General features: G+C 36.4%; 2 protein-coding genes across 2 annotated transcripts in view; both read left to right on the top strand.

Annotated features, from left to right (window-relative positions):
- Nucleotides 1-19125, top strand: part of shroom2b (shroom family member 2b) — a 33165-nt gene extending 14040 nt beyond the window's left edge. Inside the window, exons 3-12 of the mRNA XM_056468322.1 lie at nucleotides 4458-4559; nucleotides 6686-6703; nucleotides 8130-8261; nucleotides 8339-10607; nucleotides 11410-11489; nucleotides 11580-12113; nucleotides 13280-13777; nucleotides 15889-16042; nucleotides 16329-16601; nucleotides 18602-19125. Of these exons, the coding sequence (XP_056324297.1) occupies nucleotides 4458-4559; nucleotides 6686-6703; nucleotides 8130-8261; nucleotides 8339-10607; nucleotides 11410-11489; nucleotides 11580-12113; nucleotides 13280-13777; nucleotides 15889-16042; nucleotides 16329-16601; nucleotides 18602-18874 (4333 nt within the window). The 3' untranslated portion in view covers nucleotides 18875-19125. The remainder of the gene's footprint in view (nucleotides 1-4457; nucleotides 4560-6685; nucleotides 6704-8129; nucleotides 8262-8338; nucleotides 10608-11409; nucleotides 11490-11579; nucleotides 12114-13279; nucleotides 13778-15888; nucleotides 16043-16328; nucleotides 16602-18601) is intronic.
- A 3556-nt stretch (nucleotides 19126-22681) lies between these two features.
- Nucleotides 22682-23374, top strand: LOC130237108 (claudin-34-like). Its single transcript, XM_056467913.1, has one exon. The coding sequence runs from the start codon at nucleotides 22682-22684 to the stop codon at nucleotides 23372-23374; it is 693 nt and encodes a 230-aa protein (XP_056323888.1).
- Nucleotides 23375-27804: the final 4430 nt, after the last annotated feature.

The raw sequence follows: 27804 nt of genomic DNA, 5'->3' as shown, positions 1-27804 counted from the left end.
TGCTATTTATTCATTTTTACACTGTAAAATTTAAATGGTAAAATTTTAATTATAAAAATGCTACAGTAAAAATCCATAATAATGTAATTAACAGTGAGTTTCCTTAATAAATAAATGGCCTCTTTGCCATTTTGAACATACAAATATTATTTAGGTAGGCCACTATGCCATTATTTAATTTCGCAGCTTATTGCGCGTGAAACAATAATCACCAACCAATGAGAGTGTTTGTAAACATAAGACAGCAGATTGTTGCGTGCCAATAGTTAAACATGACTTCGGCTCACACTTTTTCACTCACACTCATTTACATTTCTCTCTCTCTCTCTCACACACACACATATGCATGTATTCACCTCGCACAAGTTAATGCCGGATTAATTGAATAAAAAAAGATGAAAATCTGACATTTTTCGGAACAGGATCCGACTCAAACTGTGCAGCTCTAGTGTAGATGTTAGCACTTCACAATACTAGTGTGTAACACTAGAAATGAATGAAATATTGCAGTTTACCCTGAAATTAAGTTCTTTTATGGTTTCTACCATATGTTTAACTGTGAAGTTTTGGATTTTGTTAATAGTGAATCAGCTCAGTTTAAAGTGCACTGAAAAAAAACATGCTTTTCTTAGTTTTAGTCTTGTTTCTAGTCCAAATATCTCAAAACTCCTAAATCAAGAAGTATTTTCTAGACGAGCCTTTTTAATATGACAAAATGAAGAGAGTTTTTCAGTAAAACAAGTAAAATAATCGGCCAGTGGTGTAAGTTTATACCAAAAGGAAAAACCAGATTATTTTGTTGACCTCATTGGCAGATTATTTTGCTTGTTTTAAGGTAAAACTCGCTTCATTTGAACTCATTATTGCTTAAATCAAGATGTTTTGCATGTCTAGAAAACGCTTCTTGATTTAGGAATTTTTAGATATTTGGACTAGAAACAAGACTAAAAAAATCTAAATAAGTAAAGCATTTTTTTGCGGTGAGCACAAGCAATGAAATTGGAGTAAATAATAAAGACCTAAAGGGAAGGCAAGGTTATTTCTACAGCACATTTCACACACAATGCTAAAGTGCTTTACATAAACAAGAAGAAAAGAAACATAAAATACAAGAATAAAAACAACAAATGATTCAAAACAGATTTAAAATGTGTTAAAACAGGAGTGAAAAAGCAAAGAAAGACATTATAGTGTGAGAAGTTGCTTTGTTTTTTTTTTGCAAGTTATTAAAGCATCCATTTCTGTGTGGAGTTTGCATGTTCTCCCCGTGTTGGCGTGGGTTTCCTCCGGGTGCTCCGTTTTCTCCCAGAGTCCAAACACTTGTAGCTATAAGGGAATTGATGAACTAAATCAACCGTAGTGTATGTGAGTGTGTGAATGAGTGTGCATGGGTGTTTCCCAGTACTGGGTTGCGGCTGGAAGGGCATCCGCTGTGTAAAACATATGCTGGAATAGTTGGCGGTTCATTCCGCTGTGGCGACCCCGGATGAATAGAGGGACTAAACCGAAGGGAAATGAATGAGTGAATGAATAAAGCATCCAAGTGTTGATCTTTGGTCATTATTGTGAGTGAAATGACAGACAGACGTACACTGTAAACAAATCAGTGAGAAAAAAGTTGAGATATTTTGGTGTTGCTTTAACTCTTATTTTAATAAGATAATCAGGTTTCAGCTACATTTTTACAAGTTATACAAAAGTTGAACTTAATATTTTGAGTTCGTTTGATTGATGCAAGTTGAGATGACTTGATTAGTTACTTTGGTTCAACTCAAGAATTTAAGGCAGCAATATTGTTAACAGTGTATGGCAGATTGAAGAATGTGGAGCTGCTGATCTGCTTTGTGTCCGCATGAAAGGTTAATCTCTGCTTCATTATTCTGTTGTTCAGCGGCAGATGGAGCTTCGGTCCGGCCGGAAACACGGATTTACCTCCGTCACTCTTTCTGTAAACAAAAGCAGAAGAATTAGCATCGTTTAACATTGCTTTAATAGTCATACGGTTACATAGAGTTGAAGTCAAAAGTATTATTTTGTTCTTTTTCAAATATTTCCCAAATGATGTTGAACAGATTCAGGAGTTTCTCACAGTATTCCCTATAATATTTTTTCTTCTGGAGAAAGTCTTATTTGTTTTATTTCGGCTAGAATAAAAGCAGTTTTTAATTGTTTTAAAGCCATCTCAAGATCAATATTAGTAGCCCCCTTAAGCAATATTAGTTTTGGATTGTCTCCAGAACAAACCACTGTTATACAATGACTTGCCTAATTACCCTAACTTTACCCTAATTAACCTAGTTAAGCCTTTAAATGTAACTTTAAGCTGTATAGAAGTGTCTTGAAGAATATCTAGTCTAATATTATTTACTGTCATCATGACAAAGAGAAAATAAATCAGTTATTAGAGATGAGATATTAAAACTATTATTATTAGAAATGTGCTGAAAAAAATTATTTCCACTAAACAGAAATTCTGGAAAAAGTATATACAGGTTGGTTGGTTGGGGGGAGGGGGGGGCTGATAATTTTGACTTCAACTGTTTAGGAAAAAAGATTAGGTAACACTTTAGTTTAGAGGGATAGTTCACCCAAAACTGAACGATCAATCAATAGTCAATAATCAATAGTTAGTACAGTAGTAGTTGGCTTTAGGTATTGAGTGGGATTAGGGGTGTAAAATAAGATCAATTCAGTTCACCTTTATGTATAGCGCTTTTACAATGTAGATTGTGTCAAAGCAGCTTCACATAAAGGGTCATAGTAAATAGGAACAGTGTAGTTCAGTTTGTAGTGTTTAAGTTCAGTTCAGTTTAGCTCAGTTCAGTGTGGTTTAATAATCACTACTGAGAGTCCAAATACTGAAGAGCAAATCCATCGATGCGCAGCTCCACAGATCCTGAACCATGCAAGCTAGAGGCGACAGCGGAGAGGAAAAAAACTTCACCAATTGGCGAAAGTGAAGAATTAAAAAACCTGGAGAGAAACCAGGCTCAGTTGGGCACGACCATTTCTCCTATGGCCAAATGTCTTGTGCAGAGCTGCAGTCTAGGTGCCGGAGACTGGAGAAGCTGGACCTAAGCGGGACTCATGCTCTTCACTCCTCCATGACCACCACTGTAGCTGCTCAGGATACGGCCTGGTCCAGGATTATGGAAACCTTGGGATCATCTCGTCGCTGGTCTTGGATCATATCAGTGGTGCTGCATAGTCTCTGGGGGCTTCTCGATGAGGATCCCCAGGTGGAAAGAGAGAATAAAGAAAATATTTAGCGATCATATTTTATAGGTGCGAAAATACAGTTCATATCTTAATAGGCCGGTAATAAGCCAGCAGTTACCTAAAGGGATAGTTCACCCAAAAATTACAATTTCCTCTTAATTAACTCACCTACAGGTCATCCGAGATGTAGGAGACTTCATTTCTTCAGTAGGACATTACAGCAGGTTTGGAGCTGAATCTGTTGTTCTTGGTGGTTTATATAATGGCAGTGAATGGTGACAGGTTTTTTTAGATAAAAAATAAACACAATACAAACACTTTAAATCTACAGCAATAGCTCCTGATGAAGTCTTGTGAAGTGAAATGATCACTCTGTGTGAGAAATTGACCATTATTTACAGTATTATTAGCTTTTATCCACAGCCTGGTCAAACAGATCTCAACACAAGTCTGATTATGATATTTAAGTACTTTGTTTATGTTTTGGACATTTTTCTTATTTTAAGAAGACTCTATGGTGTTTAAATTTGAGTTTTAATGCATGTTTAAACATATAACTTAAATAAGGTAAACACTTAAAACTACATTTTTATTTCAGCTCATGTTAATTATATTCTAAATAATTAAAATGTTTAGTTTTAGTTTCAGTTTTAGTCATTGATAAAGAATTTTCCTTAAACTCTTGACCTGAAACACACTTGTTTTGTTTTTGTGTGCTTTACCATGATACTTTATTTATTGCATATATAATTATTAATCTGGTTCAGTCCAACATTCTTAAAGCAATAGTTGTTGTAGAGTTTGCCTTTGATGGTCTTTTATGTACGCAGTGACTTACAGTTTACAGGGGGGGGGGGGGGGGGGGCAGATCATTTAGTGTTATTACACCCAAACTCTGGAACTCTCTACCACGCTCACCCCATTCTGTTAATAATATCTCAGAGTTCAAGTCTTTACTTAAAACTCACTTATTTTCATAATGCTTCACTTCTGATCTGACAAACTGACCACTTCATTTGATCCACTCTTCTTATTTGTCTCTTAGGTCTTGTTTTGTAGTTCCAGTTTGTTATATTTGACTTCCTGTATGTTTGTGTACCTAATGTTGTCTCTACTTATGTCTGCTTGTACTATCTCTTTTTGTTTCATCCTTTGTAAAGTGTCCTTGAGCTCTGGAAAGGCGCTATATAAATCAAATGTATTATTATTATATTGTGTTTCTCCTTTGTGTTACACAGGGACGTTAATATGGTGGATATTGTAACACAAACAATGCCTGCAGAAAGTGACGTACACGTGGCCAGGAACTTTCTCACCAAGATTTTGAGAAGTTCTATGAGGTATCGTGCAGCTCTGGGCGTCTCCCATATGAAAAAATACTATAGTAAATACTGTTTTTGAACCATACTGTAGTAAAGAAGTTTATTAATCTGCTGTGGTGATTCTACAGTTGCTATGGCAATACAACAACTATAGTAATTGATCTGTTGCAGTGATTCTATAGTTGCTATAGTAACACAACTATAGTAATTAATCTGTTGTGGTAATTCTATAGTTGCTATGGCAATGCAATAACTATAGTAACTGACCTGTTGTGGTGATTTTATAGTTGCTATGGTAACACAATAGCTATAGTAACTGACCTGTTGTGGTGATTCTATAGTTGCTATAGGAATACAATAACTATAGTAACTGACCTGTTGTGGTGATTCTATAGTTGCTATGGGAATACAATAACTATAGTAACTGACCTGTTGTGGTGATTCTACAGTTGCTATGGCAATACAACAACTATAGTAATTGATCTGTTTCAGTGATTCTATAGTTGCTATAGTAACACAACTATAGTAATTAATCTGTTGTGGTAATTCTATAGTTGCTATGGCAATGCAATAACTATAGTAACTGACCTGTTGTGGTGATTTTATAGTTGCTATGGTAACACAATAACTATAGTAACTGACCTGTTGTGGTGATTCTATAGTTGCTATAGGAATACAATAACTATAGTAACTGACCTGTTGTGGTGATTCTATAGTTGCTATGGGAATACAATAACTATAGTAACTGACCTGTTGTGGTGATTCTACAGTTGCTATGGCAATACAACAACAATAGTAATTGATCTGTTGCAGTGATTCTATAGTTGCTATAGTAACACAACTATAGTAATTAATCTGTTGTGGTAATTCTATAGTTGCTATGGCAATGCAATAACTATAGTAACTGACCTGTTGTGGTGATTTTATAGTTGCTATGGTAACACAATAACTATAGTAACTGACCTGTTGTGGTGATTCTATAGTTGCTATGGGAATACAATAACTATAGTAACTGACCTGTTGTGGTGATTCTATAGTTGCTATGGCAACACAATAACTATAGTAACTGACCTGTTGTGGTGATTCTGTAGTTGCTATGGCAAAACAACAACTATAGTAACTGACCTGTTGTGGTGACTCTATAGTTGCTATGGAAATACAATAACTATAGTAACTTGCCTGTTGTGGTGATTCTACAGTTGCTATGGCAATGCAATAACTATAGTAATTGATCTGTTGTGGTGATTTAATGGTTGCTATGGTAACACAGCAAATATAGTAATATTGATTCAATACTGTAGTTTTCTACAACTTTAGGGTATATTATACTACAATATACCACAGTTTACTGTAGTAAAAGTTAAATTACACTACAGTATTTATTACTTCTTATCCATTCACTATAGTTAATTCTACAGTACGTTGGAGGGTTTGTTAAAGGGATAGTTCACCCAAAAATTAAAATTCTGTTTTACTCAGCTTTTGCTTGTTTCAAACCTTTTTTAGTTTCTGTCTTCTGTTGAACACAAAAGAAGATATTTTGAAAAATGTTGGAAACTCGTAAGCATTCACTTCCACAGTATTTGTTTTTCCTACTATGGAAGTCAGTGAATACAGGTTTTCAGCTTTCTTCAAAATATCTTTTGTGTTTAAGAGACTAAAGAAAGTCAAACAGGTCTGTAAGTAAGGTTGTGAGTAAATGATGGCAGCATTTTCATTTTTGGGTAATCTGTCCCTTTGACAAAGAGTTGTAAATACTAAACATTTTACTAAAGCATGGTTCAAAAACACCTTGGTATTCGCTATAATTTACTATAGTATTTTTTTATGTGGGCTGTCTTGTGACCCTGTAGTTTTCACCCATCGTCCCATCCGTCCCTACCAGACCCGAGTCTCACACTTTTAGCCATGTGGCGTCTTAGCTGTAGCTGTGCTGCTCACGTGCAAGACTGGGATTATATGCTTAAGCTGATTATCGTGCTGTCAGTTTCACTGGCTTCTGTAGAACCTGTGAGCGTCACACCAGCATCTTCAGTGTTTTTGCTGTCCTGTTGATAAATGCTAAATAAACATATTTTCTGCTTGTTTTGTCTTAATGTGAACCCCTCCCTCCACCTCTCCATTTTACTTTACATGCATTTCAGGAAAAACCGCTTCAAAGGGTATGTCACTTACTGTTAAATGGGGGATTATCATTAAAGGAGTCATGAACTGTGTCATTTTGTACTGTTCTTTGGGGTCTGCTTATAATGTTATTAAGATTTTACATATAAACCTAGGGTGCTTTCACACCTGCATTATTCAGTTCAGTAGAGTTCGTTTTCCTTTTTGGTGCAGTTCGTTTGGGCAGGTGTGAATGTAGCAATCGCACTCGAGTGCGCACCAAAAGCAGACCAAAAAAGCATATCCAGATCTACTTGAAGAGGTGGTCTCGGTACGCTTTCAAACAAACCCTGGAGCGGTTCAATTGTTGTGAGAACATGATCTGAACGAAAACAGACCCAACCGCAAAAAGTGCTGTGCCTTTTGGACTAATCCAACTGCCATAGTCCGATGCGCTGTCCCATCTTATGGGGTCTGGAGAAAAAAATACTTGTTGACAGTGCTTTACCAACAGTTTTAAACAGAGAGGAAAAAACATGATGGATCGTTGGTAATATTTCCGGAACATGACCATGTCGCAGTTAAGCTAAATTAATTCACACCTCCTCATAACGCCTTCGCCAATTGCAAGGCATTAAAACATTGTTTTCCAGCCGCAGCTGCGCTTCATTCTCGAAATGTATAGTTTGTCTAAAGTGTTGTAAACAAATTATATAGTATACTATGAGCAGGGATACAATCAGCCAGCGCAGCGACATTTTGTGTCTGCCGGTTTGTTTACTTGTGGGAGTTCCATTGGCATTTTCCCGCATGGTAATTCTGACCAGTCGAAAAGCAGTTTAGGAAAAACGTTCAAAAACATCTGGCCAATGAGTGATGTGGATTTTGTCACATGATTGTATTTTGGTTCTTTTCAACTGGTTCAGACCAAAGTGATCAGTGTGGTGAGAAAAGGATCCGAAATGGCAGAAAAATGCTACAATGTATCATTTGTTCCTATTGGTCCGGACCAAAAATACCGAACCACAGGTCTGAAGCACCCTTAGAAGTAATTCAGAAGTAATTGACTACTTTATGTGCTGTTTTTGACCCTCGTGTTCTGTTTGAGTGGGCATTTCCAATTGTAGACTCAGATGTAAACTCCCACTTTTCTGATTGGCCTACAGTTTTGCATATTATCAGGATTAAATATGCAGTGTAATAGAAATGGGTGTCGGTCATCTGTGGAGGCGGAGCGATTACATCATATAGTAGAACATTCAACAACCTGTGGTTTTGCCTTCAGTATAAGCTGATTTTAGAGGAACCACAAAGTGTTGATTTCTGAAACTTACAGGATGTTTTATAATACCCTATGAACTCAAATGAATTTTGGTTTCTCAGTTCATGACCTCTTTAAATTATGTTGTGCAAAAGAAATTAGTTGTTACTCTTTCACGATGGCCTAATTTGAATCCATAGTCGTTATGTCTGTTTGCATTTCAGGAGGAATGAATCGTCATGTAGACCCCATTCGTGGCACTCTGCTAAACCCTCAGAAAGCTCCAACCCAAACGACAGCAAATCTGAACCCAGCCCAGCACCTGACTCCACTTGGCAGACAAAATATGATCCAGGGTGAGATTCTGAGTGTGCATATGCAATATATAAACTGAACTCAATCAGCATTATCAGTTATAATTGTTTTTCTCCAGGTCACCCACAAAAGAATTCACCAGCTGTTGGGGGCAGACCAATCTGCGACAAGCGTCCTGCCAGTTCAGCTCTGTCAGAAATATGGAAACTGTAGAGCCCTCATCTCATGCTTTCTTAAAAGAACAACCTTTACCAAGCAAACCCAATGGGGGAGCAGATCACGAGGTGCTTGAAAGTGCAATCAGCAAACCTACTTTGGCAGGCAATGCATTTTCAGGCACAGCTGATCTTAGTGCTCCTCGGGGTGCCATTCCCACAGAAGGGGTGTTTTACAGAGGCGATCTAGAAGTTCCCAGTGACTGCCACAGATACCTGCAGATTCCCATGGGGAATGGAGGACGAGTGAGTCCCAGTGTAGAGGATCAATCTAGCTTCAGACTCTCCTCTACTGGGAGATCAAACCATAGACCTGTGTGGCATATTCCAGAGAATAAGATGTCCAGTTCTGAAGCTCCTCCTGCTCCTCCCTTGCGGAGTGATAGTTTCACTGCCACCAGAGTTCATGAGAAGAGTTTGGTGGGATTGTTCCCTGAGGGACATACTGTATATCCACTACAGAAACCTCCATGTAGAGCTGTGGACCGACAATTAGATGAAGTGAGACACAGCTACAACTCACCTCCAAACAAGGACTACCTTGAGCCATACCTTCCAGTTGAGGACTACCCGAATCAGCTAAACCCTACCAAACTCTTCTCCCTGTCAAGCACTGATGTAAGACAAGGCCAGAATCCGTTTGCTTATGAGTTTCAGCATCAGAGACAGCACAGTGATGATAGTCCATTTTCTGTATATCCCAACTCTACATGTTCATCAAAGTCTCAGAGTGTTGGGAGCTACTACCGAAGCTTGCAAGATTTGCCTAATAATATTAACAGTCGAAATAAAACTAGAACCAGCACAGTCTTTGATCCCAACCATGATGGCCAAGCTCATTTCCGCTACTACTGCATCACTGCCCAACAGCCATCCCTGGAATCGTCTTCTCATGGCCGGATGGTAGATGAAAGAAGTTCTGAAATGGGAAAAACTCAAAGTGCCACAGACAGAAGCTTTGTAGGTTCTCAAAAGGTTTTAAAGGCAAACCATCCCCAACTGTACCTCAGTTTACCTGAGAACAAGAGTTCCAGTGGTTACAACAAGCAGTCCATCAGTCCATCTTCAGCTAAAGCTGTGTCCCCGGTATCAAATAATTTGATTTCAAAGCCCAATTCTGTGGAAAGAGACACTCGAAAGAAAGATAAGCCTCAGACTTCCAGGCATGTTCAAAACCACCAGACTGAGCAGAAGAACTCTATGTACACTTACCAACATGACAATCCATGGATCAGCAAGCAGGATCTCAAGATCTGTCCACACAAAACCCCATTATTGCATTCTTTGGCCCAGGAGAGTAAGAAAATGGCAGAAAATTCTATCACAACCGCTTCCAAAGGAGGTAGTCAAGAATTAACTGATGCCGGCAGTGGAAAGCTGGGAAGACGAAGTGATCGCTATGCCACAACTTTGCGTAAAGAGATCCAAAAGAAGAGGGCTCAACTTCAAAAAAGCCGAAGTGCAGCTACCTTGACCTGCTCAACTGAAGTTGAGGAGGATTCTGACATATGGAAGTCAAATGAAACCTCCACATCCTCTTCTGATGGTTCCTTTACTAACACTTACAAGGATCATCTGAAGGAAGCCCAAGCCAAAGTTCTACAAGCTACATCATTTATGAGGAGAGATCTGGAGCTTCCTGGGAATGAAGTTGTGTCTGCTCAACTTCCCAAAAGACCTGGGCAAGTCACACGCATTGGAGGTCGTAAACGCTTTCCCATGGATAAAAAAATACATTCCTTCTCTGAACCTGACAAGATAAATGAGGTTGGAGTTGAGGATAAAGCAGGTGAGTCTTTTGCAGACCGATACAAGTTCTTTGAAGGTTCTTGCAAAGCAGTCCAAAAGCCTATTCTAAAGCAATCCCTGCTCAGTCCTACTGTACACCACAGTGAGAAAAAGGTTGGAGAAGGTGAAAACATTCCTCGAGTTCTGTTAAAGCAAAGTAAATCAAGCCATTCTGACCTTAATGGAGAGGAGCAACAAAGGCTTGGTACATTTGCAGAATATGAGGCTACATGGAACTTGCAGAAGAAGCAAATGGAGAGAAGAACCACAGGCAGATACCATTCAGCTGAAAATATTTTGGACTCAGGCTTAGAGGAATCCAATAGTGCACTGTGTGTGCATGAAAGATCCCGCTCTTCACCTTCTGCTGACTTCTATGGACAGGTAAGAATAACGTGTGGTTGTACTGTTTGGCAGTAGTTGTAACTGACAGTTGGGCCCTAATGATAAAAAGTTGGACTTGTAAGGTTGTAGGATCAGTTCCTTGTACTGGCAGAAGTTGTAGGTGGGGTGAATATATTAATGGTGCTCTCTTCCATTCTCAATAATCACCACTGAAGCACCCTTCAGCAACGGAACTAATCCCTAATTGCTTACTGGGCACCATAGCAAGTGTGCACAATAACTTAGATGGGTGTGTAGGGTTACAAAATTTGGCCAACACATCATTTAATTTAAAATACTGATCTTAAAAGGGATAGTTGCCCCAAAAATGACATTTCTTTCATTGATTACCCTCATATCAATCTAAACCTGAGACCTTCATTAATTTTTAAAATACAAACTAAGATAAACATTCATGCATTCGTTTTCTTTTCGGTTTAGTCCCTTTATTAATCTGGGGCCGCCACAGCGGAATGAACTGCCAACTTATCCAGCATGTTTTACACAGCGGATTCCCTTCCAGCTGCAATCTCTGGGAAACATCCATACACACTCATACACTATGGACAATTTAGCTTACCCTATTCACCTTCTTGCTGTGAGGCGATTGTGCTACCCACTAAACCACCATGGCCCCCAAACTAAGATATTTTTGGATAAAATTGAAGAGCTTATCCTTATCTGTTCATAGATAGCCAGGGTTGCACACATAAAAAATTATGATTCAACGGTTTCTTCTGCTTAGTGTCACTATTAAATCTTACACTTTTTTTTTTTTTTTACAAATTCACATTCCTTTCAGAAACTCCCTCTGCCACCCAGAAAGTCACCTCTGGAATCTCCACCTGAAGCCAAAGACCACCAGGAGGCTCCTATTTCCAGGTTAGGAATTCTTACTTTAAGATACCTTTCATTTAAGGCAAGTTGGGTTGAAATATGAAATGACTGATAATGTGTATTTTCATGTCGCAGTGCATCCGAAAAGAAGCACAGTGCACTTAATATTTCCAAGTCTCAAGAGTCCATCACACTAAGCATTCTGGAAAATCTTTTTGGATACGACCAGAAATCCAAATCTGACACCAAGCAGCCAGCACCGCTTACTTCACAACATCTCCAGGTTCCCATGTCAGAGCAACTCCTTCCCAAAAACAAAGGTCTTGAACCACTACACAAAGAACTTGAAACTACCTGCTCAATCACGGCTTCCCTAGAAGTCAGGGTTCAGACCTATTCTCCAGAGCCAATAGAAGAACCCCTGAGACTCAGTCCTTCTGAAAATCCGGAGGGTGACATGCATCAGACTGCACAACTGGATGAGCATACATCAGAGGGCATGTTATCTCCCACTCTACATATTTTAGCTGGTTCCCCCATCTCAGCAAAGCAGAAGGCTGACCTGACGGTAACCTCAGCCAGCAGAACACGTTCTCCTTCCACTCAGTTCTTTCCACAGAGGCTTACCGATGAACCTCCTGCAAATGTGTACAAAAAGGATCCATGCAGGTAACTTTAATATTAGATACTGACAGGACAAAAATCAAATGTCTTTTAAAAGGGTAGTTCACCCAAAAATAAATATTCAGTACTTAATTATTTACCCTCATGTCATTCCATTCCCCCAAATGAAGATATTTTAGATTAAATCTGAGAGCTTACTCATCTGCTATAGAAAGCTATGGTTTTGAGGGTGCTCAAAATCCAGAAAAGGAACCAAAATATTCACAAAACCTTCAGTGGTTCAACTGTAATCATACGAAGCTCCAAGAACACTTTTGTGCACCATATCAGATTGGGGTGTGCATTTGCTTGGGCAAAACTATGATGCTTGTGTGTTCTGCAGCAATTCTTGACTATATGATTCAGTGGCTAATTCGTATTAATTTGTATGATCTCATTTGTACAATTTAATAAAACTTGCTCATTCCTCAAAGAGGGGTAGGGTTAGAGAAGGGATTTGGGTGCACACCCCTTAAAAATTATATGAAGTTATACGAATTAGCAACTTCTGACAATTCTAGTCGTACTGACTAGTAAATGCAGACCCTGATGACTTGATGCAGAAGCCAAACAGAGTCGTATTACAGTCTTTTGGTGCATAAGTGTTATTGAAGCATTGTATGATTGTATGATTACACACATGGGCTGTCTTGAATGTTTTTAGTTTCTTTTCTGACCTTTAAGCAGCTCGGGTGTCTTGCTGTCTATGGAGGACGAGAGAGCTCCGGGATTTCATCTAAAATATCGTCATTTGTTTTTCAAAGATGAACAAAGATCTCAGGGTTTGAAGGGATTGTTTACTCAAAAATGAAAATTCTGTCAACATATACTCACATTTCATTTGTTTCAAAACTGTTTGACTTTCCTCTTTTCTTCTTCATATCCAATATCAACAGATATTTTAAAGAAAGCTGGAAACCATTGACTTCCATAGTATTTGCTTTTCCTATGTAAGTGAATTGTTACAGGTTATTAGCTTTCTTCAGACTATCTTCTTTAGTGTTCATCAGGACAAAGTAACTCATAAAGGTTTTAAACCCCTTGAGGAAGAGTAAATAATGTGTAAATGTTCATTTTTTGGTGAACCAACCCCAAGGTTTCATTGATTAAATCAACATAGTAGCTAGAAAAGTGCTTGATTTTAAGCATGACTAACTTGTTGTTTATTTTAGTAGTAAGGTAGAAGAAACATCTGAGCCAAACACTCCTGGCAGAAAGGTCCCCATACAGATTGTCTGTACAGAAAATGGTTCAGAGAGAGAAAACCGAAACTCTCTGCTACACTCTGAATCATCTGAAGAGACCCAAACTGGCCAGATAAAAAACCTAGAATCTTCAGATCAATGCAAGTCACCATTCATTGCCTACTCAACTCTGGATCCCCACAGAAGCATGAAACATCAGACTGAAGAAACCATATTAGACCACACCGAACCAATGAGGAGCAACGGTGTGAGCGAACACTCGGACGAGGACCTGAAACGAGAGGAGCTTGCCAGAGATATAATGGGGAAGGACAGGAGTCTGGTGGACATTCTGGACCAGAGAAAGATGAAGACCACTATGGATCTAATGGAGGGAATATTTCCACAGGGCGAGCAGATACTGGAGGGAGCGCAGCAGAGGAGGAAAGTGGCCTCCAAACAGACATCTAAAAATACACCGCAGAGGTACATCACTGACACTACAAAAGCAGGAAAACATTTCCTTGTCACTTTCACTTGACATATACACTCTTTTTAGGCACCAATATAGACACCTTGGCTTCTACTATATAATTTTATAGCACCAATATGGACTTAAGGTACCGATACAGACTATTTGGTCACTAGCATATAATTTTAAGGCAACAATATGGATTTTTTAGTTGCTAAAATATAACTTTATGGCACCAACATGAACCCTTTGGGTAGTAAAATATAATTTTAAGGCACCAATATGGACTTTTTTTTAGGTACTAATATATATTTTCAGGCACTGAAATGGACTTTTTAGGTACTTATATATTTTCAGGCACTGATATGGACTTTTTAGGTACTAATATATGTTTTCAGGCACTGAAATGGACTTTTTAGGTACTAATATATAATTTCAGGCACTGACATGGACTTTTAGGTACTAGTATATATTTTTAAGGCACCAATATGGACTTTTTAGGTACTAGTATATAATTTTAAGGCACCAATATGGACTTTTTAGGTACTAGTATATAATTTTAAGGCACCCATATGGATTTTTTTAGGTACTAGTATATAATTTTAAGGCACCAATATGTTTTATGTGCTAATATATAACTTTAAGTCACAAATATAGACTTTTTAGGTATTAATATATCATTTTAAAGCGCTAATATGGACTTTTAAGGTTCTGATATGTAATTTTAAGACACCTACAGTATATGGACTTTTCAGGTGCTAATATATAACTTTAAGGCACCAATACAGACCCTTTGTGTACTAATAATATATAACATTAAGGTACCAATACAGACTATTTGGTCACTATTAAATAATTTTCAGGCACTAATATGGACTTTATAGGTACTAATATATATTTTCAGGCACTAATATGGACATTTTAGGTACTAGTATATAATTTCAAGGCACCAATATGGACTTTTTAGGTACTAGTATATAATTTTAAGGCACCCATATGGATTTTTTTAGGTACTAATATATAATTTTAAGGCACCAATATGTTTTTTGTGCTAATATATAACTTTAAGTCACAAATATAGACTTTTTAGGTATTAATATGTAATTTTAAAGCACCAATATGGACTTTTAAGGTTCTGATATGTAATTTTAAGACACCTACAGTATATGGACTTTTTAGGTGCTAATATATAACTTTAAGGCACCAATACAGACCCTTTGTGTACTAATAATATATAACATTAAGGTACCAATACGGACTATTTGGTCACTATTATATAATTTTAAGGCACCAATATGGACTTTTTAGGTGCTAATATATATTTTCAGGCACTAATATGGACTTTTTAGGTGCTAATATATAATTTCAAGGCACTAATATGGACGTTTTAGGTGCTAATATATATTTTGAAGGCACCCATATGGATTTTTTAGGTACTAATATATAATTTTAAAGCGCCAATATGAACTTTTAAGGTTCTGATATGTAATTTTAAGACACCTACAGTATATGGACTTTTCAGGTGCTAATATATAACTTTAAGGCACCAATACAGACCCTTTGTATACTAATAATATGTAACGTTAAGGTACCAATACGGACTATTTGGTCACTATTATATAATTTTAAGGCACAAAAATTTTCTTTTTGGGTGCTAATATATAACTTTAAGGCACACACACACACAGACATGTTTATATTAACTGTGTGACAACACTAAACCTGTGTTCTAACTTCAGAAGAATTACAAAATCAATATTTGGTGAAATAATCACAATTTTTAATCACAAAAGTTTAAGTTTAATTTTAAGTCTAACATATATTTTTATTTGAAATTTGGAGGAAATGTAATTTGACATTAAATGTAAATATGATATTTCCATTTTTTTCAGCGGCAGTATGTTCATGTTTCAAAGTCCATCAGCTGGAGTTACAGTGTTTGTTTCCTCCTTAATTCTTATTCAAATGACACCAATTACAGCATTTAAAGCCAAATCTGCTCACTACTGCCCTCTACTGACACACACGCATACATATAAAGCATACAGTGTGCTTAAGCTTGACTAAACTGTATTTATCTGCTGATATTTCCCTAGTAGTGACTGACTAATGTTTGGTTCTTCAGGATGGAGGAGAGTCTGTCTTCATCGGTCTCGTTAGTCAGCAGTTCGTCATATTACAGCACATCTGCACCCAAAGCAGAGCTGCTCATTAAGATGAAGGACATGCAGGAGCAGGACTCAGAGGATGAGCTCACTACTGACCTGTCCAGCAAGAAGGTGCACGCTTTATTGACATTTTATTGCATTATTGCATCCACAGTGTGAATTACAGGAGGATTTGACTATATTTCAAACCCAAAATTCACTATTTCCTATTCATTTATTTGCGTTTTCTGCACTGTCCTAACTATTTCTGATTTGGGGTTGTAGAAGTGATATCTCCACCCACATGATTCCCATGGGTCGCTCCACAGTACACATGTGTTCTGATTGCCTATAACTGAAGTTGATTGATTTTCACGTTTAGTAATCTCCTGTTTCTCTAATTTCTGCGCGTCTCCAGCAAGAGCTGATGGAGAGTTTGAGCAAGAAGCTGCAGGTTCTTCGAGAGGCTCGTGAAAGCCTGCTTGAGGACGTTCAGGATAATAACGCTCTGGGAGAAGAAGTGGAAACCACCGTTCAGAGCGTCTGCAAAGCCAATGAGCTGGAGAAGTTTCGCATGTTTGTGGGAGATCTGGATAAAGTGGTCAGTCTCTTACTGTCTCTGTCTGGACGACTGGCACGTGTGGAAAATGCACTCGATAACCTGGAGGAGGGAACATCCGCCGATGAGAAGGTGTCTGAATTCAGCTTGTTTTACTATTAATATATATATATATATATATATATATATATATATATATATATATATATATATATATATATATATATATATATATATATATTGCAAACAAGAAGTTTTACTCAGAGTTTCAGTCAAAAAAACATGAGATTTGACTTTAGTTTAATGACTTTTTTATGACTCTAATCTAAAAATTAATAAATCAGGAACAAAGGGTGTTTGGAGGGTGTATTTTTATTTATTTATTTATTTTTATTTTTTTCTTCATTCATTCAGTTTTTATTACATTTATTTTGTTTTTATTTTTTATGGGAATGGGTAATTAATTCTTATGTTTTAGACGTTTAGTCATATTGTTTATTTCTTCTGTTTTTACGCAAACAATAAAGAGAATGTTAAAAAAATTACTCGAGATTTAAATAAATATCTTAAAACTTGCTGATTAATAAATTTAACTAAATAAATTTTAATGAATTTAATAATTTGTTAAAACCTATATACAGTAACTATAGAACCATTACTTTTTCTAAATGTGTGTATATTTCAAAAGTGGAATATATATATATATATATATATATATATATATATATATATATATATATATATATATATATATATATATATATATATATATATATATATATATATATATATATATATATATATATATCCAAGAAACATCTCATGGATGCATTTGGGACACATCATCAGTGATGATATATATATATATATATATGAGAAATATTACACTCACAGCAGTCCAATGTGGCTGTATGTTGGTGTCACTGGTGGGAGGTGTGCATTGGCTTAGTGTCCCACCATTGATGACATACAGCCACTTGACACTGCTATGAGTGTGATTTTGCATTTATACAACAGTTCGACAGCATAATCGTGTATATAGAAAAGAAAATCAAACACAGAGAAACTGAAAAATCCTTTTGTACGAGGAACTACTTTCTTCCGCCATTCATTCACATCTGCAGGTGACGTCAGAACAGCAGGAACCACTGCTACTTCACCAACATCACTGTAGAGCTAGTGTTTGAATGATTCTCTAGCGTAATGTCTAAAGTGAGGACAAAACTGCTGATTTTGCTCACATTTTAAAATTATAAGGCTGAATGGCATGAAATGTCATCAGTCTACAGAGATTTCCCAGTGTTTCTCTATTGCAATCGGGAGATCACAATAATTAACCCCCGAAAATGCTAAAGCAAAGCAAACACTAGCAGATTACTTTGGTATAATACATAGACTTAGAATGTCTCTTACCTTTCTGTAATGATTCATTCAGCTGTAGTTCGAAACATAAGGTGAAAATAATGCTTTTTTCTCCCCTAAGGGTTTATTATTCGGTCTCTGTCGCCATCTTGTGGCGGAATGTCAACCGTCTTTGCTCTGCTCAGTATAATTATAGATATTTTAAAATAGGCACTATCATTATAAATAAACTGCATAGTTGCAATCTAAACAACTATATTCTCGCCTAAAAAAGCCTCAAGTTCATGATGTTGTCCAACAGCTGCAATATTTGTCAAGCTGTAGTGAGTTTATTGATCTGCTGGCACTCTGTGTGGGCGGAGTAATACAGAAGGGTGAAGAGGCTGTATGAGTGCTGTTATTGCAGAATATCGCACGGCTATCAGCCAATCAGATTCGAGAACCACACAGAACTGTTGTATACTATAAATGAATTAATTAATACGAACTATTTAGTAAGACAAATGACTAAAGCAACAGAATTACATTTTTAAGCAGTTTAAAACACTTTATCCAAAATCGAAGCACCTTTTATACCTTAAAAACACTTTTTCAAGGATTTCCAGCAGCGATAAAAACACTGAGAATCTCAACAGAAGCTTTGAATGTATATACGACGTGACAAGAAATCAATTTGGTAGATTAGTCGTATATGAGGAGTCAGAAAGCCCTTCTAGTAGTGACAGAAATCTGCTTGATCCAGCGCTAATGCAAAACTGTATTATTTTCAGCAAACGTTGACAGAGAAGCGCAAGCTGCTGATTGGCCAGCACGAAGACGCCAAAGAGCTGAAGGAGAATCTGGACCGTCGCGAGCGCGTGGTTTACGAGATTCTGTCCGGATACTTCAGCGAAGAGCGACTGGCGGATTACAGACACTTTGTTAAAATGAAATCTGCGCTTATTATAGAGCAGCGCAAACTGGAGGACAAGATTAAACTTGGAGAAGAGCAGCTGAAGTGTCTGAAGGAGAGTCTGCCGCTCGAACAGAGACTCCTCTACTGATGACTGATTATTTATTCTAGCATTGCTGTGCATCCGCTCATGTGTCTGCTGATTTAAAGGGTTAGTTCACTCAAAAGTGAACAGTCTGATTGTTATTATTCACCCTCATGTTGTGGAAGTTCCCATGAGGCCTTCGTTTATCTTCAGAACTAATGACGATATTTTAGATGAAATCCTGGAGCTCTCATCCTCCATAGACAGCAAGGGATCTGAGATGCTTATAGCTTGTTTGTTTGAAATACTTATTTAAAATGAGCTAAAATAACACAAATTCTTGAGTTTTTTTATTCAAACAACTTCATTGTTTTATGTATTTTGGATGTGATTAATATTTTCCCAGCACTAAATATTATCAAATCATTTCACGTGACTTCAGTGGATCAACAGTAATCATACGAAGCTCCAAGAACACTTTTGTGCACTGGAAATAATTAAAAACAACTTTGCTAATGTCTTCTGGATCAGATTAGGATGTGCTAAAGTGTTCCTAGGGCTCCTAAACGTGAGCTAAATTGTGGGCTAAATTGATTTTTTAAGTGAACTAACCCTTAAAACTCTGCCGATTTGTTTTAAAGGATCTCTTTTAGTCCGTACGAAGGTTTTTTCTACATGTGTATATACATGTTTAATTTATTTTGCTACCGAATGCTGATGGTGCTATTAACTCGAAGGCTAGATCTACTTTTTCTGAACTAGATCCACAATGAGAGCCGTTTTACTCAGTTTTAAGTCAGTGTTTGCTTCAGAATATCTCAAATATCAGCTTTATTGAGTTTTCGGCTTATATTTACAGTTGAGGTCAGAATTATTAGCCCCCCCTTTTTCTGTTTAACGGAGAGCAGATTTCTCCAACACATTTCTAATCATAATAGTTTTAATAACTCATCTCTAATAACTGATTTATTTTCTCTTTGTCATGATGACAGTAAATAATATTAGACTAGATATTCTTCAAGACACTTCTATACAGCTTAAAGTGACATTTAAAGGCTTAACTAGGTTAATTAGGTTAACTAGGCAGGTTAGGGTAATTAGGCAAGTTACTGTATAACCATGGTTTGTTCTGTAGACAAAAAATTTGCCTAAAGGGGTTAATAATATTGACCTTAAAATGGCTTTTAAAAAATTAAAAACTGCTTTTATTCTAGCCAAAATAAAACAAATAAGACTTTCTCCAGAGGAAAAAATATTATCAGACATACTGTGAACATTTCCTTGCTCTGTTAAACATCATTTGGGAAATATTTGACAAAGAAAAAAATTTAAAGGGGGGTAATAATTCTGACTTCAACTGTATAATTGCTAATCTCACTGTGATAGAATGATAGTTTATAGATATATGAAATATTGCTCATAAATACATTTTCAATGCACTTCTGCTGCAATAAAGGTGATTTAAAACACAAACGCAGTCTTGTTAAGGCTTTTGTAAATGCAGACGCAATCCTTTCTGTTCAGAAATGATTCACAAACATGTTCTTGGTAAGTTTTTCCATCAATATTACAGTAGTACACTGCAAAAAATGAATTTCTTACTTGGATTTCTCGTCTTGTTTCTGTTCCAAAAATCGAACAATTCCTAAATCAAGAAGCGTTTTCTAGACAAGCAGTTTGTTTTCAGAAATAATGAGTCAAAATGATGTGAGATTTTTATTAAAACAAGCTAAATAATCTGACAGAGTGTGCAAAATATCAAAAAAGGAAAAACTATTTTATTATTTATTATATTTATATATATATATATATATATATATATATATATATATATATATATATATATATATATATATATATATATATATATATATATATATATATATATATATATATATATATATATACTTATCCCATTGGCAGATTATTTTGCTTCTTTTAAGGAAAAACTCACTTCATTTTATCTCATTATTTATGAAAACAAACTGCTTGTCTAGAAAACGCTTCTTGATTTAAGAATTGTTCGATCTTTGTCTTGTTTCTAGTCCAAATATCCAGGTAAGAAAAGCACTTTTTTTGCAGTGTAATAATCAGATTTGAGCACATCCCTTAATGATATTTATTAGTCACTGTGTTTTGATCTGAAATTCTCAGTGTGTTTGCATTAATGATGTTGAAAGTCAATCATTAACAAAATCATATTCATAAGTGTATTTACACAGGATCAGTCATTTCAGAGGAATGAAAATGAGAGCAGAGCTGGCGGAGCGCTGTGAATGTGTGCCGATATAAGGTAATAACATTTGACTATTATTAAATGTGATGCACATTGGTTAAAAACTCTTTTGAAGATGTCCACAGACAAGAAATGACAATATTTAAACTAGTGCTGAAACTTTTGGATTGCAAAAGAATAAGTGATTTAATTTGTAGTAATTGATGCTTAGTTTAGAAGAGTAAATCCATTTATTGCATCACTTCCTCTCTTTATAACATTTATTTGATTTGCTAGATATGTTGGTAACACTTTATTGTGATGGTCTATTTGAGTATTAGTAGACTGTCTGCTTAATATCTGCTGATTCTGCTCCTGCAACAGACATTTAACTGACTATAAACAACTTTGAAAGTACATGTCAACACTCACTAACGCTAACCCCAACCTAACAGTCTACTAATAATCTAATGAGAATTAGTTGGCATTAGTTGCGCATGTAGATGCAATGTAACTTAATTCAACAAACGGACCATCATAATAAAGTTTGACCCATATATTTATATTAATTAAGCAATATGCATCTTGTTTTTATTTTATATGCTAATATTATTGGTTAATGCCATTTCTGGGAAAACAACAACAACATTGCAGTTGAATGCAGTAATGTTGATTGCAATGTATTAGGGGTGTATCAATGAATCAGATATTGTCTATAAAAACTATATTTCACCATTGAGTGGATGTATTTTTTTAAATAAATATTTTAATTAATAAATATTTATAGAATGAATATTTTTGATTAATATAAAATAGCATTTTTCACTTTTAATTAAACTTATACATATTTCAGGTCGATCCAGCGCAAAACTTTACTCTGTTGTGAAGGTTAAAAAGATAAATCCAAAATAAAAATCTGTCGATGTAGTAAACAATATTTTTACTTTGTGTGAAGGTAATTTTTTGCACCACAATTAATATTTTTTCACATAAATAAATTAAATTTTTAACATTCACCAAAGCTAAATTATACTATTTTATGATCAATATTTTATTCAAATTATGCAGCATACATACAAATAAAACTATATAGCAGCAGATGCCATGAAACCAGAGGGAAGAGGGAAAAAAATATATATATATATTTAAATCATATTCAAAGCTCTGATGTTTGCTTACAAAGCGACCTCTGGCTTTGCTCCTTCTTATCTGCTCTCACTTCTGCAGATTTATGTGCCCTCCAGAAACTTGCGTTCTGTGAATGAACGTCGCCTCGTGGTTCCATCCCAAAGAGGGAAGAAACACTTTCACTTGCAGTCTGATTTGACATCAACTAATGTTAACAAACATGAATAAATACCATAATAAATGTATAACTAATTGTTTGTTCATGTCAGTAAATACTAGCATTAACTAATGGGTCATTATTTAATTAGTTGGTTCAAAGTGTGTGTGTGTGTGTGTGTGTGTGTGTGCGTGTGTGTGTGTGTGTGTGTGTGTGTGTGTGTGTGTTTCTCTCAGAGGGAAGTGAGCTTTGGAGCTTTGTTTACCGGTAGTCATGAAGACGAAGTAGCTGCTTATAGACACACACACACACACACACACACTATCATGCATTAAAAACATTGCATTTTCAGAGCAATGTGAAGGCGAACATCATGCCGTTTCTGCTCCACACGGCACACGCTCAGCTGCTGGCGCTCTGGATCTCCGTGCTGGGCTGGATCCTCATCATGGTGAGCCTGGGAACAGTGGAGTGGAGGATTTGGGAAGTGTCCGATATCTCCATCATCACTTCAGGTATAGCCTGGGTGGGCGTCTGGAGGGTGTGTTTTCATAGCCACGCCCCCATTCTATCCACCAATCAGATCATGTTCTGCCAGAGGATTCATCTGTGGGAGTCGTTCACTCCTCCTGAGATCGCTTCAGCGCAGGTTTTAATGATAGTGTCCATTATTTTGGGATTTTTGGGAAACGCGTGCGTCATCTTCGCCCTCAGGAAGGTGTATTTCGGATTTTCATCCATAATTCCAGCGTTTTTCGCAGGAGGAGTTTTGCTCATCCTGACGGCATCTTCTGCGCTCATTCCCGTGTGCTGGAATCTCAGTTCGGTGGTAAATAATTACACAGTTTTTTTCCCGGAGTCTTTCCTGATGCCGTCGGCTCCGCTCAGCCAGTCTGTCGGGCCTGGGATCATCGTGGGCTTTTTTGCGTCTGTTTTGTTGGTGTTCAGCGGCCTGGTGTTTCTATCCTACAGGAGCCCAAAAGTGAAGCCGATCGGACATCCGGGAATCTGTTTAAAACAACAGGGAATTGATAATCCGGCTTTCCAAACACATAACGAGTGTTAGTGCAGTTTACAGAAGAGATGTGACGAGTCTGATAATTAAAGGGTCAGTTCACGCACAAATTCTGAAGATTGTTGGGGGAGAAAGCAGCCAATAGCCGCATTTCCACTATCGGGCCAGTGCGAGCCAGGGCTTTAATCGGGCCAGGCCGGGCCAATAGCCCGGGAGGTTGAGAAATGAGGCCGAAATCATGTCGCGTTTCCACTGTCGGGCTAGTTGCTCGCAGCGCGTCACGCAAACACCGCCCCCAGAACATCCCCCGAATCAAACGTCACACAACCCGTCACACAACCCGCCCACTTCAGCAGGAACAAAAAACTCAAATTATAACCACAAACACAACCTGGCATCACTACGAGAGCTGGAAGATGGAGAACACCGAAGCCATTGCTTTTTTACTGTTTGTGGTCTGTTGGTGTAAGGCCAGACAGCGATCCCTGGATAAGGACATTCGAGTTCGGCGGCATTTACTTCCAACACAGATTTTTCTTAGTGAGTTGATCAAGCGCGATAGTAAAACAAATGTAAGGGAAGAAAGCATCTTGTCTCCTCTTTACCTGACAGGAAAACTCCGCCTTTGTACGTAACCCCGCCCCGAAGCCCCAGTTGGCCCTCCTTGGCCCAAGGTATTCGGCGGGCCGATAAAAGGCCGGACGCTGGCCCCAAGGAAGCCCCGCTTTGGCCCGATTACGCCCCGGAAGTGAGAGTGGAAACGCGACTGGCCTTGGCTTGCCCTGGCTCGCTCGCTTTAGGCGCGATAGTGGAAACGCGGCTATTGACACAATATGGGGGCGTAGCTATGTGTTTTCATAACCACGCCTCCTAAATTATCCACCAATCAGATCATGATCTGCCAGAAGATTCATTTGTTGGATTCGTTCACTCTGCTGGAGATTGCTTTAGTGCAGGTTTGAATGATATTGTCGATTATTTAGGGATGTTTTTGGTAATACGTGCGTCATCTTCAGCCTCAGGAATGGATATATTGGATTTTTATTATTAAATAATTATTGTTTTTTTCCTGGAGTGTTTTCTGATGCCGTTTGTTGATTGTCTGCCACTCATTTCGACCCATTCGCCTGTTTTTTTTACATATTACTCTACATATTGCATTTCTTATTTTTTTATGTTCATAGTTTATAAATTGAACACATCAGCTTGGTTTGCTGAGCATTCTGCTTATGTCAGTATATTGTTTGATGTAATGTAACATAATCGAACATAATGTTTATAATAATGATTATAGTATAGTAATGATTATAGGGGAGCGCGGGGTAAAAGTAACGCAGGGTTAAATGTAACACAGAGTTTTAAGGTATTTACTCAGAGTTAACCAAGGCATGCTTCCGAGGTTTTCACCACAGTGTCGGCAGACGTCTTCCTGCCAATTATTAAAAGATTTCGGCTAAATTTGGATGAGAAACACAGCAGAAACCATTTTTGCAGTATAAAAGTCTTTGTATTATAGTCAATATTTTTTATTATTTTAAAAAGATCTGTGAAAGTATGTTAGTGAACTCTTATATTGTTATGAACACCGTCTTCTAGGCTAAAAGATGAAACCATTTTGAAAGATGTAAGAAGCACACAGTGACTGCTACACACACAGTGACACAGCGCGGTTAGTTGTATCAGGGTGTTACAATTAAGCCACACACTGTTGGACATCAATTAATAATAATGTAATGTTGGTAACTTCTTAAATAAAGATATTTTTTAATAGAAAGTAATTATTTTATTGCTAATAATGCGAATAAATGCAGTGTATAATAATGGAAAAATGGATTATAATGTGAATAGATTCAAATGTGTTTATCCAATAAACAAATAAATACATAAACATACTGTTGCTATGTAGAATAATAAAAAGAAATGAGCCAATTACTGAGGAAATCTAGCTACTATTGAAAGTAAACTGAATTTAAATTAACTGTGTGAAATCTGCCTTTATACGCATGTCAGAATCAGAATCAGAAAGAGCTTTATTGCCAGGTATGTTCACACACATGATGAATTTGTTTTGGTGAGAGAGCTTCTACAGTGCAGCAGGATAACAGAGACAGGACAAAAAACAGATAATAAATATATTTAAAAAATAGAAGTAAGTAGTGAGTGCAAATATACAGATTGACAAGTGTATGTACGTGTTTATTACTATATACAACGTTATATGTGCAGCTGTTATGTGCAAATTGGCATGTAAAGTGTGTTGTTAAATAAGTGTATATGTGTATAAAAGTGTATAGCAGTAGTGATGTTGGTTCCACAATTATTATCATCAAGTGTTCATGAGATGGATAGCCTGAGGGAAGAAACTGTTTCTGTGTCGGGCTGTTCTGGTGCGCAGTGCTCTGTAGCGTCGACCAGAAGGTAACAGTTCAAAGAGGCAGTGTGCTGGGTGTGAGGGGTCCAGAGTGATTTTGGCAGCCCTTCTGCTCGCTCTGGATAGGTACAGTTCTTGGGGAGTAGGAAGGGTTGTACCAGTGATTCGCTCAGCCGTCCGAACTATTCGACGTAGTCTTTGGAGGTCGCATGTGTTACAGCTTACCCTCTGTCTGCTGCCCCGCAGGTGGGGTAAATACTAACATTTATACTCCTGGCACTTTTGGCCACACTGCACAGAAACCACAGGTCCGGTGATCATAATTCCAGTGCTCATTTGTAGGAGAGGCTTGTGTGTTGTTGCTATAAAAATATGGTTTGTCTAACCCCGTTACTTTGTTCATTATTTGGCCAAAACCAAAAAGTGGTACTTCATGCCCCGTTCTCCCCTATATTTGATCAATTAATTGTTTATAAGGACTATCATTAACTGTAATTCTGTAATTGAATACATATACTAAACCATGAAACCTTAATTAGTTTCTTGATTATTATGCCAGAATGTGGTGTAGTTTCTCCAAATATGGATCATGAAAATAGTAATTTTCCATTTTCAGTCAGTCTTACTACACAATGTAACCACAGAAGAGTTTAATTAGGAAAATTATCTCTATAACTCTTTTTTTCAAATGCAATGCTAATGTTCTTACATTAGCCCATATGTTTTGATCATGTCCCAGATTAGCTGTATTTTGGTCTAATGTTTTTTATCTTACTCCTGAATATTTTGTAAAGATGTTTGTGTAAATCCCTTAGCTGCTGTCTTTGGTATTGTATATGAAAATAACAATTTGTCAAAAAGGGAATTGGACTGCATTGCCTTTACTTCTCTCTTAGCAAGACGCTTGATTCTAATCAATTGGAAGCAATCATTTCCCCCTTCTTTTAAACAGTGGGCCAATGATGTGTTGCATTTCATGTGTTTGGAAAAAATAAGACTCGGTTTAAATGGTTCCGGGTTCAAGTTCACTGCCATGTGGCGTCCTTTCACAAATTATTTCCAAAGCCAAATGTAACTGTAAGTGGACAAAATGATGCTGATGCTGTCAGGTTTTGCTTATACTGATGTTGTCTTCATTTTATTTTAGTTTTTGTCTTAGTTTATATGTACACAATGTTAAAGCACTGTTTATATTTATGTTGTGTTGTTAGTTATGTCGATTAATGTATGTTTCTCGACTACTTAAATAAATAAAAAAAAAGAAATTTTTTTGCAAGAAAAATATTTTAAAAAAAATTTTGCTAATTAAAAAAGATATTTTTTGCAAGAAAAAAAATTAATTTATTTATTAATTAAAAAAAGACATTTTTTGCAAGAAAAATATAAAAAAATTAATTAATTTAAAAAAGATATTTTTTGCAAGAAAAATATAAAAAAAATAAATTAATTAAAAAATATATTTTTTTGCAAGAAAAATATAAAAAAATAATTAATTAATTTAAAAAAGATATTTTTGCAAGAAAAATATAAAAAAATAATTAATTAATTTAAAAAAGATATTTTTGCAAGAAAAATATTTTAAAAAAATAAATTAATTAAAAAAGATATTTTTTGCAAGAAAAATATAAAAAAAATTAATTAATTAATTAAAAAAAGATATTTTTGCAAGAAAAATATAAAAAATATAAATTAATTAATTTAAAAAAAGATATTTTATGCAAGAAAAATATTTTTAAAAAATTATTTCAAAAATTGTTTTTTTTTTTGCAAGAAAAAAAAATTTAAGAAAAAAAGAAAAAAAAAAAGAAATGCTAATGGTCTAATTTGATTCAATTCATTATGCTAAGCTAAGCTAAAAGTCATGGTGCCATGAAAGAAAGTAGAAGTCATGCCAAGCATATAACAAGCACGTGTTTACATAGAAAAACATCAGAAAAGTAGTGCACTGGAATGGAAATGTGTATTCTGTGAACGGTCCCTAGATGTGCAAACAATACTGTAGGCTGTTTTCTGGACAAAACTGCATTGCTGTTAAAGACAGAAATTGATTCTGTGTATAAAGATGTGATTATAGGGAAATTTTGCAGGCAGAAAATTATTTGTCAAGAGC

This window comes from Danio aesculapii, chromosome 11 (genome assembly GCF_903798145.1).
Source record: "Danio aesculapii chromosome 11, fDanAes4.1, whole genome shotgun sequence".
Lineage (NCBI taxonomy): Eukaryota > Metazoa > Chordata > Actinopteri > Cypriniformes > Danionidae > Danio > Danio aesculapii.
This window is presented reverse-complemented; position numbering and strand designations above follow the sequence as displayed.

Bases quoted from the DNA above. Each gene is read 5' to 3' on its own strand.
- LOC130237108 (XM_056467913.1), top strand. From the start codon at position 22,682: ATGCCGTTTCTGCTCCACACGGCACACGCTCAGCTGCTGGCGCTCTGG.